Here is a 10,882-nt window from a genome sequence, read left to right on the forward strand (position 1 = left end):
GTAGCTACTAGGTAGGTAGGTACTTAGGTATGTCTCTCTTGAATTTAATCATCTTCACCAACCCACAGCTACACTCACACCGGCGACCTACCTTGCGAACTCCATTTCCCGTATATATTTATCTCCTACGTATGGCGTAATCTGAGGTTTAACGGTCCAATTACAAACAACATTCTTACAGTATTCATGACTTACATCACCAACCCGATGCCCAAATTCCATCATGTTTTACAGTCACGAAAGTAAGCGCTGCCGAAGCCTTGACACGGCTGAACCTTTAGCTACTAACTGATATGTGAAGTCCTAACTAGTCGCCAATACGGCGTTGCTACCATCTGGCAAGTTGCTCAGAGCCTGCCAGCTTTCACATTGGCGTTAAGTGCGAGTTTTGTTGCTGATATGCCACAGGCTTGTTGCCACCACCAGCAACACGTCGGGTACAAGAAAAGTAACTCGCAAGGCCATACAAGAGGTCGATGTACAAAGAGCATGCGAGAAAATACTCGAGCCAGGAGCACCCATTGCGTTGCGCCTCCAAGGTAACCTTTTGTATGGTGTTTCGCGCGTGCACAGCCAGCAGTGCGCCTACTTAGCTGCAGATGCCAAGAAGGTCCAAGATCAGATGAGGTTCTTCTTCAAAGCATTTCCCAACAATCAGCTAGACCCTGAAGCAGGAAGAGCTAGGTAGGCAGCTCCTTATATTGACGGGGCCAAGCTGATATTTAGAAGACCAGAAGACAACTTGGTTGAAGACGATCGCGCGTTTGATCCCAACATGCCGCTACCGCAGTTCAACCCAGAGACTGTGCTTATCAGCCATTTCAGCACCCAAAAGACGTCGTCTCAGATGTCCCCCAAGAGTTCTCAGCTTTCGGGCTCTCAAAGCCCAGGGCAGGGCTTCATGATCCAGCTTGATATCGATCATTCGAGTTCACTGGACTATCACAGATCTCCCCTTGGGCTCGGCAGCCTATCTTCGATGCAAAAACCAGACGATGAGCCACTTTTATTGCCTCAAAATGACAACGATATGTTTAGTACACACGGCGATTGGGGTATTGAAGTTGACGAGCATGGAAATATCGTCGAATCAGCAGGGCCTGTCATGGTAGATGAGGAGCCACAACTTCCTCACTTGCCACCCATCCAAGGTCAAAGTGATGTGCTTAACGTTGCTGCAAAGCTCGATGAAGTACATCTATTTGATGACGGGGATGTAATTATGCAGGAAGAGCCGCTTCCAGAAGCAGAACCCTTTCCCGAACGGCAAGAGCATATACCATGGCGGAATGACAACAAATCTGCCCGGCAGGTGTCAGCTCGTAAACAGAGAAGGTTACGGATTGATGATGAGACGCAAATTTCCCGAAGAACGCTTCGCAACTGGCAGTCGCACTACGTAGAAAACTGCGGTCCCAAACTTACTCATTCCATCCCGGCAGCCCAAGCCAAAAGAAATGCGATGATTCTTACGTTCGGGCTTGGAATTGGTAACATCGGCCAGCACATTGGTGTGCCGGGGTATATTCACCCTTTAGCTGTTGAATTTTCTGGGGATAAGCTATTCACGACTATCACGGGCCTTGAGATCATGAAGCCACGTGGTAGGCGTCGCACTGCATCGCAGGCAGTTGAGGAAAAGGAGCAAGAGGAAGAACGACGGGTTAGACGAAGACTGATAGAGGATGGTGAGGAACAGGAACAGGCCAGAGCTGCTCAAGAGGATGAACTTTACAATTTCGATGATCCCTTCGCTGATGAAGCACTCCCAGAAGTTGGCAGAGAAGAAGAGCGCGCCATGTCGGATCATCTATCTTCTACGCTTTTGCCTTGGAATCGTGGCTCTTCGGCAATTCCTGGCTCATCCGTCCGCGCCCCTGCTTCGGCTCACAAGGGTCGCGACCTCTCTAGCCCTCTGGGTAGGCGCGACAACCCCGAAGATATCGCACGTTACAGCGATGATGTGCTCATGGGTGGGTTTGGAAGCGATGGAAATTTTGGTGGCGACTTTGGATCGGCATATTCTTTCGAGGGAATACCTGACTTTGACTTTGAGGGCCCCCCGAAACTCAACGGGCAGTTTACCGCTACAGAGGTACAGGCGGAGAATGACGACCTCTTAGCACACCTTGACAGAGAGGGATATAATTTCTTCAATTTCGTCCAAAACACTATCGATCAAAATGGCGAGCGCCGACAGGACGAAGATTTCGACATAAACCGTAAGTGGCTTGCTTTCGATGACATGTTCATACCAAGAGATACGCCACGATTCGTGGCTGCACAGGCCTTTTACCACACGCTCTGCCTTGTGACCAAGGGTAGAATGTACGTTGAACAATACGACGCTGACCACATACCGTTCGGGGCTATCTGGATAGGGATGAAGACAGTCGCTGCTGCAGGTTTTTTGAGGAATTTCTAAGCCCTGGGTCGAGCAAGCAGGTTGACCCCCCCACCCACATTTGCATTTTCCATTGGAACTTTTGCTATCGTAGTCATGGGCCAAAAACGAAACGAGACTTGGGGGAAACGAAAGCTAGATCGTGAACCGCATCTTTAAACCTCCAGGGTACATACATGTTGGGTGAAAGTTAGGTGTTCAAGGTTCACTCGCGATATTTTCGGGCTTTATTAAACTAGCTACCTGATTATGGGTTCAACAGATGACATCGCAGATCTGTTCATGATAACACATAGCTAGGACATAACAGAATTTGACTATAAGTTGAAAGACATGATGACACTTATGGAGACAAGTTATGAAGTCATTAATCAAAAAAAGCTATAAGCGAAATGGTAGGTATTGTATTTACTGTCTCTACAGATTGAATCACTATCGCTAAGGTATGATAGAATAAATAATGTGATCGACGACTACCTTAATCGTAAACATCGTCGTCATCATCCACACCTTCGCGATCCTCGAATTGCATGAATGCATCATCTATACCTTCATCCTTCATTATGAGTTTCCAGGCTTCCTGAACAGCATCTAGGCTCCCATCATCAAAAGCCAGGCTAAGTGAGGGAGATGGGAACTCAAACACAGTAGCACTGCCTTGCGGAGTGGCCAACGGTTGGCGGGAAGTGGCCGCTTGTTCATAGTATAGCTTGTATAGAACATCTGCTGTGGTCGTTTCATTCTGCAGCAGAGCAGTTAAGGCTGCATCAAGAAGATGCGAAGATTGCGGCGTTGTTTGCATAGTCAAATATATGACACCTAATAACGGCGGCCAATTAGCATATTTTGTAGGGCATTGGTGACCGAAAAGTAAGGATAAAATGATGGTGCGATCAGGTTGTCAGAGGTTAGATTGTCGTCAAGGCAAAGCTCAGACAATGTAGATAAGTATTCGAATTTTGGATCATCATAACACCAAGGTTGAAAAGTCTTAAAAAGGGAAATGTTGGGACTCACTTTGACCTGCAGGACATTCTCCAGTATCACTGGAGTGTACAAATGCATAGATTGGAACAGTCGACTCAGCTTGTACGTCATCTAGTAGAGACCCTGAAGGAAAGGCGACGACGACAACAGCGGGAGTTGGCGCACCTTCCGTTGACGTTTCAAATAACGACTGAAAAGTTGCGTTAATGACAGCCACAAGTCTTGAGACGGTATACGAGGTAGCTGAGCAATTTTGCTGTGAAGTGATAAAGGCGGTCGTCCGGATTGAGACTTCGTTCGCCAACGTGAGAGTGATTTCACCACTGCCATTAGGCTCGCCCATCGACGCAGCAGTGTTGAGCATGTACGTGCTACCTCCAACTGCTCCAGCGCGACATCCTACCTGAGCAATTTCTGATATCCCGCCCCACTTGGGATACACGGCGCAGAAACCAGGTCCGAAGAGTCCTATAGACGTCAGATGTCGGTGAATTGTGGCCAATCCATCCTTTACGGTAATATGGCCATCCAAGGTTAGAGTCATTGCAAGAATAGAGTCGCGAAGGTTTTTGTCGAGCTTGAAATCCTCAGCAAGAAATTCAGAGAGTGGCTTATCAGCTTGGGGTTGCCAAATAGGCTTCTGCTCATCTGACTCGTAATCAATCACAAACTTCAGAAACTTCATTAATGCTCGCTTTGACCTTGCCGGAATTGACCGTGCAGAAAAGACGTCTTCGCGGCTACTAGGTATACGGGCCAGCGTTGTACTAGAGGCGGCATCCGCGTCACCGTAGACGAAGAAGGAGCCTACAGCTAGAAACTCAACTTGTTTGTATGCCTTTGATGAGACAAGTTGTGAGAGAAGTTTCGATTTGGAATGTATGATTTGTGGAGCCAAGGCGAGGGAGTATGCCCTGGGGAAAGACAGCCCTCGACCATCGGCATCTGGATGCCTCCACACCTGTACATTTCGGAAGATCGATGACCGTATTCCGGATGAGGTGGGGGGTGTCGCTTGCTTCCCCTCGTCAACTCTCTCAGCAACGGTTTCGCCAGCGTCATTCTCTGAGAGTGCAAGCGTATTGCTAGGCTGGCTTTCAGCATGATCGTGAGCCCAGGAGTCAGCCTCCTGCAAGCTTAACGCTGCTTCATTCTCGCCATAGAAGTCGTTGGCATCGAGGTGAAGAATCCGCTTCTTGGACCGCGAGAGGGCGCTTCATCGAGGGAGCATGCTAGGTCAGTCAGATCGACAGCTTCGATGAGGTGAGGTGGTAGAGCAGGGAAAAGAACCTACAGAGCAAGAAGGGATTGCGACAGACCTGTGCCGCAGATGACAGTATCCCATGTCTCTTCACTGAGAGATTCCATCATGGAAAGAAACCGAGAAGATGAAGAATTCTTAGCCAGGCAGCGGAAATTTGATGATGAAGGAATGGAGCTCAAGTGGAGGCTGCCGCGGGCCGAAGTAAAACCGGGTTAGACGTGTAGGAGCCTCAGCATTCCGATCGGCTAATCTGCGGCTGATTGGACAGAGTGCACAGACCAGGCCAGTGGGTCATCCCGTCCCGCCATTGAAATATATCTGGTGAGGGTTTGCCCGAGTCTAATTTCCCTCTTTCAAAATCTTACCGCTTGCCAACGCTGGCACTTTGCTGTCTAAAATTTCTACAGTAGTGCTGGTAATTGAGTTACCTTTCAGTAGGTTTCTCGTTCTGCCGAGCGGCAGACAAAATTTGTCGTCCCGTATCTACTGTCCTAGATTTCTCGCAGCCTGATAGGATGGTTCGAAGGGTTGATACATCTTTATTTTCGTTCTACTACGTATTTTGTGTTGCAATTGATCTATCTGCTATTCATAACCTGAAAGGAGTAAGCAGAAAATGTTGTAGTATAGCAAGGCTTCGATACATCTGGGCGATTGACCTCAACCCCTTTACGTTACGATTATACAGATTTAAATGAGCGGTGGTGCGGAAAGCCAGGGCCATCAATTCGGATATCGCAGATCATTTATTCACTTTAAGGTGACCTGGTTGTCCAACGATGATGTCCGCCTTGAAATATATCTAGTTTACAGCGAGTGCCCTCTGATATTTCCTAAACCTCCAATCCTTCAAATGCAAAAGGTGTAGAGCACAATAAGGTACACGGAGATTCGCTAGTACAGGCAACGATGGTTAATCGTATATTTAGGTGCACTTTATCCTTGACATGTGTACGGTTTGGGAAGGCCGTAACTTACAGAAGTATCTAAAGTGCTACTGTTCTCATTCATACAGTAGTCCAGGGGAACTGCTTGAAGCAGGCCGCAGAGTGGCTCATCAGACGCCAAGACGTGGCAGCTGAGAAACGCTTTGAAAGTGTCATGGGAGTTGTTTTGTGACGACTAGACATATCAGTGAAAAGTGATATAAATAGGACTTTCTGAAACGTATATCACAACAGTGCTTGGTTCGCATGTTACAGCAACTGTCCGTGGTCGATGCAGTGACGTAGGTAGTTGCTGTCAAGCGATTGACGAACCGAACAACCGACTGATATGGTTGGTTTATAGGGACTCCAGACAAATGTAATGTAAGCTCGGGGTCCGACTATAAACATGCAAGTCATACATATATAGTAAGCCTCCATTTCATCATGAGACCGGGCATAACGGAAATAGAAAGATGGTATTTCTGCGAGGGACGCATAATCTCAACGCTCCAAACCTCACATCTTCTCATTGTTGAGTACAAAAATTTTGGACTTGAAAATAATACTATGCGACTGAAAGCAGATTAGGTATTGCGAGATAAAGGCGCACGATCAAGCAGATGGGGATATCAAAATCTGACTGTGACGACCCTTGTGCAAAGGAGCAAGTCTCGGTCGTTTATCCCAGTCAGCAACAAGGAGTTCGAGCCCCAGATACCGTACCTTGACGCTTAAACGAGGTACTGGTACACTACGGGCGCTCCACTTGTGAACATGACCAACATCAAACTAACCTAGTGCTGTACAGGTACAAGTAGTAGTAATTTGTGAAGTGATCTCATCAACGCAATACGAGCACGAAATATGCAACCTAGCGCGAACTCAACGGGACTCCTGTCAATATATAGACATGGTTCTACATATAACTAACGAGAAAGTCTCTTTCTGCCTCTCTCGTGATGCGACAAAGACATCACAGTGGAAGAGGAGGGGCGGAAGGGGTACTCGACGTGCGACTGTTACGAAGATTTCGGGCAGATGCCCTGGGCTTGGAGCGGTTGGAAATCTGGACAGAGTCCAGTTCTGTCCAGACTCTGGCGACAGTCATAAGACACTACTGTAAGTATGTAAAGTAGGTACTGGACAGAAGCCAGGATCTGCCAGGTACAGGTGGTTTACACTAAGACAGGTTAAGCGATCGACAAGGGGCTGAGGGCGCTTTCTGGGCAATGGTTGAATGCTAAGCTCTTTAGGAGTCACTTTAGTACCTTAGCCTACCTTTTTGGTCTGCCTCTGGTCTGCCTCTCAGTAAGCTATAATGATAGGAAGGCAGTCGTATAAGGGTATATTGCACGTATATTGAAAAAGTTTTGCTTCGCGCCGAAAGAGTTATATTTAGTACAGCTTAAGGCTGGAAAAAGATAGAAGGGTATTTCGTTGGCTTGCTTGTCTCTTTTAGAAGAGGATTTGGTACTGATGTTTTGCAAGCGAAATGCTCCAGTGATGTTGTGAGAGACACTTGGCTGATATGACGACATGTGGCTTGAGCGGAGTGAAGGTGTGTGAAAATGGAATTACGTAGGTATAGGTATTCAAGTGCAGGTCCGCGGATATTCCCACCTTCTTCGAGGTATCTTGAATATGACCGCATAGTACATGTGTCGTAGCGGCAAGCCGATCTCTATACCCTTTAGAGTTGAACATCGTGAGAAGGGTGAATAATACATGGTTACTGCAAATATCGGATTTTGACATCACAAGGAAGGTTGCAGAGGGTTGGTACTGTCTGTAGCCCCTTAAGCTAGATTAAACTCGCACCTCTGATCACTTACCTATAGAGATTGCAATCTAACAATTCACTATGTTGAAAAGGGTTTGAGATAACAATCGACTACCCAGGTAGCTTTCCCGTGTACAATACCTAGGCATCGTGCCGTTCTCCATGTACCAACTGCCTAAACAGGTATGTAATTGTACATATACACAGCTCTGGGGTCTCGAGCCCACTCCCTGCACTAGCGCAGCGCGTATTTTCCTACGCACATTGCTACTGTACATGTACATGTAGGCGCTTCTTCTTTGCCTAAGCCATTGCAAACTATCACAGATTTCCAAGGTACGATCGGGGATTTGCAGTGGAGGATAGGTAGGTATCGCTACATGCGATGCCCTCGCATGATACGTACCTTTTACTTACTTTTCCTAACGTACACTACTAGAGAAGTAACCTAATAGTACATATGCACACAGGTAGTCACATTTGAAGTTAGAGTACAACTCGGTACCTAGGTTTACCTACTTTACTTCTCTCAGCTTGGGGAAAGCAGGCTGGCGACTGGTGCCCCTTGTCCAACTCATCATCCTTCGCTGTGCCCAGACCAAAAGCCCAAGCCCAGACTTGCCATCATTGGGCGGCCGCGAGACTCCACCCAGTCCAGCGCGGCAAGGAAGCTCCTCCTCTTACTCTCGCCTCGACCTGTCTAATCCACCCTGGCTGGTTCCTCATCATCTCTACTCCCAAGTCGCCAAACGACTACCTATACAAACGACTATAGGCAGTATATCGTCACCACGCCGAGGCCTGTCCACACTTAACTACCTACCTACTGTTATGTCCACGCTTTCTTAACGGCCTGCGCGAGCTCCCCAAACGTACATGACGGCCCTACTTAGCGTGGTAGAGACCGGTGTGATACAATTGACCAAACCCCAAGCCACCAAACGCCACGCCCATCAGGCCCAGGACCCTTTTATAACTCGATGGGTGCATGCGCCTAGGTACTGGTCGCGACCTCCCAAGACGAGCAAAGGTTACGCCATTGTGCACCAATCTCAATAACAGCTTCCGATACTGCCAACACAGCGACGCATTCGGGATTTTGCCAGACATTATTGCTTTCCCGCATAGCCAACCCGCTCACCAGACTTCTTGATCAAGCAGGAGCTCGCACATCTCTCTCTAATGCCCATTATTCTCGGTTACGCATAATAACGGGTTATTGGGCTTCTCGGACCTGAACGGTCCACCAGTCGTCAAGCTGGACTCGTGAGTGTGATTGATCTTTTACACCCTGCATATTACACCTAGTCTTGTCGGCAACTGGCATCCTCGTGTGTGTACATCGTCACATCATGACGGCAGACAGCCGTACTAGACTTGCGAACCCGAATTCTCATAAGCGTGGAGAGTTGCAGGCTAATATAATGATGCTCAGTTTCACCCATATTGCTGCTTGGCCGCAGCACCAACTCGCAGGCCCCTCTCGTCAACGAGCCTCCCTAGGCCATTTCCGATCACTCTCAAGCATGAGTCCCTCGTCCAATGCTTCTCCACGATCTCGATCGCCAACTAAATCTCTTTCCTCTTCCAATGTCTTCGAACTAATGGTGTCCGATGACTCCTCACCCCCCGTTCCAACTCAACTGAAACGAATGGTATCTTCCCAGTCTCTCATGGATGATGCGGACCATAACACACTTCCTGATCCAAGGGCAAGGGCCATGTCGCCTGCAGATGGTGCTGCAAGCCCTGTGCACCATCCTGATCTAGATCAAGAAGTTGCTACTCTAAGTACCAAACTTATCAATGCGATAAACCATCAAACAACTCTCGATGATACGCTTTCGGCCACGCGCCAGGAACTCGATACTTCAAGGGAGCGAATACACGAGTTGGAGGCTCTTGTGACGAAGCAGAAAGAAATGCTGTCCGGAGATGCTTGGATTCCGCGGAGAGCTGTTGAAGCTGAAAGGAGCAACCTACTAGCGCAAGTCGCCGAAGAGAAGAAGCAACGCATGGATATGGAGAAAGAAAAGAAAAAGATTGAACAAGAACTGGAGACCTTGACCGTATCACTTTTCGAAGAGGCTAACAAGATGGTGATAACAGCGAAAGAGGACGCAAAGAAAGAACAAGACGTTCTCCTTCGGAAAAATGAACAGCTCAAGGCGCAATTAACCGATACGGAGATTCTCCTCAAGTCGCAACAGGAACAACTTGCGCAGCTCAAGCTCGTCATGGAGCAGATGGCAGCTGACCAGGATGATCACAGCGGAACCACACCATCGTCACCAGGATTTAGCAAGTTTGATCCGAGGGATGACGAGACCCAGGTATCCGAAGGGGTCTCACAATCTAGCGTTTCAGAATCCTTTGTGCCAACATATCCGACCAACTTACAGCATCTCATTCACCCAGTTCTACGCACTGACTTAACTGCTTACGAGGACTTCCTCGCTCTTATCAAGATCTCGAAGAGAAACTCTGCTCGCGTCTCTTCGGGCTCGTTCACTGGTCTCCCTATACTTAGTTTTAGCGGAAACAGTACCATGTCAGCTTCGCCCAATGTGTCCTCAGCATCATTGTCTACTTCTGGAACGCCTATATCTGCAAATGTATCCCCTCAGACACCTAATACACCGGCTTCGGCTGCTAGCACTGGCTCTGCGGTCTCTTCAACACCTCTGCCCCCCTTGAAAGAAACAAAGTTCTACAAACGGGCCCTGGCCGAGGATATCGAACCCACTCTTCGTCTAGATATAGCTCCAGGTTTGTCCTGGCTAGCTCGACGATCTGTACTCAGCTCTATGACGGAGGGGACTCTGGTCGTGGAGCCGATACCTACTACTGGTCCTTTCATGTCAATCAGTAAACCGCAGTATTATTCATGTTCATTGTGTGGCGAAGCGCGAAAAGATGAAGCACACCTGCGATATCACCGGTTTAGAACGAGCGAATCGGACTCAGCTCAGCGATACCCGCTTTGCCAGTATTGTCTTGCCCGTGTTCGTTCTACTTGTGATTTTCTGGGGTTCCTTCGCATGGTCAAGGACGGCCACTGGCGCGCTGACAATGTCGATTCCGAGCGAGCCGCCTGGGAAGAAAGTGTGAGGCTCCGGGACCAAATGTTCTGGAGTCGTATTGGTGGCGGTGTGGTGCCGGCTCACAGTACCCATCCACATACTGTTGCGACCGCGGAGAAGACGACAAGTACCAGTCACGAAACAACACAGGCGTCCACGGAAACCGACATAGCGAGAGAGTCTAGAACATCCAAACTATCTAGCTCGTCCGGCGTAACACTGACTTTGGATGAGCCGTCGAGAGAAGAGACGACGCCAGCCCCCCGTTCCAACTCTGAAGATATTCCATCCCATGACGATAGTCACCAGCCCGAAGCTAATTCCACAGAGGCCAGCAATACCCTGGGAGATGCAGTGACACAGCCGGGAAAAGATCGTGGCCAGCGACTATCGCTCCAGATCCCCCATGCGCAGGAGGATGAAACCCCGGCGTAG

The 10,882-nt window shown here is 48.5% G+C and overlaps 3 protein-coding genes across 3 annotated transcripts; 2 read left to right on the plus strand and 1 right to left on the minus strand.

Annotated features, from left to right (window-relative positions):
- Window positions 1-223: 223 nt before the first annotated feature.
- On the plus strand, window positions 224-2,425 carry F5B22DRAFT_644338 (Rec8 like protein-domain-containing protein; the record flags this gene model as incomplete). Its single annotated transcript, XM_047978410.1, has 4 exons — window positions 224-242; window positions 302-374; window positions 409-684; window positions 730-2,425. The coding sequence occupies 4 exons, from the start codon at window positions 224-226 to the stop codon at window positions 2,423-2,425; spliced, it is 2,064 nt and encodes a 687-aa protein (XP_047833111.1).
- A 361-nt stretch (window positions 2,426-2,786) lies between these two features.
- Window positions 2,787-4,829, minus strand: F5B22DRAFT_597629 (rab protein geranylgeranyltransferase component A). Its single transcript, XM_047974305.1, has 3 exons — window positions 4,686-4,829; window positions 3,422-4,605; window positions 2,787-3,223 (listed from the first exon to the last, which is right to left on the minus strand). The coding sequence occupies exons 1-3, from the start codon at window positions 4,760-4,762 to the stop codon at window positions 2,883-2,885; spliced, it is 1,602 nt and encodes a 533-aa protein (XP_047833112.1). The 5' UTR covers window positions 4,763-4,829; the 3' UTR covers window positions 2,787-2,882.
- A 4,061-nt stretch (window positions 4,830-8,890) lies between these two features.
- On the plus strand, window positions 8,891-10,882 carry F5B22DRAFT_634908 (uncharacterized protein; the record flags this gene model as incomplete). Its single annotated transcript, XM_047977060.1, has 1 exon — window positions 8,891-10,882. The coding sequence occupies one exon, from the start codon at window positions 8,891-8,893 to the stop codon at window positions 10,880-10,882; it is 1,992 nt and encodes a 663-aa protein (XP_047833113.1).

This window comes from Xylaria bambusicola, assembly GCF_022495145.1.
Source record: "Xylaria bambusicola strain CBS 139988 unplaced genomic scaffold F5B22scaffold_10, whole genome shotgun sequence".
NCBI lineage: Eukaryota > Fungi > Ascomycota > Sordariomycetes > Xylariales > Xylariaceae > Xylaria > Xylaria bambusicola.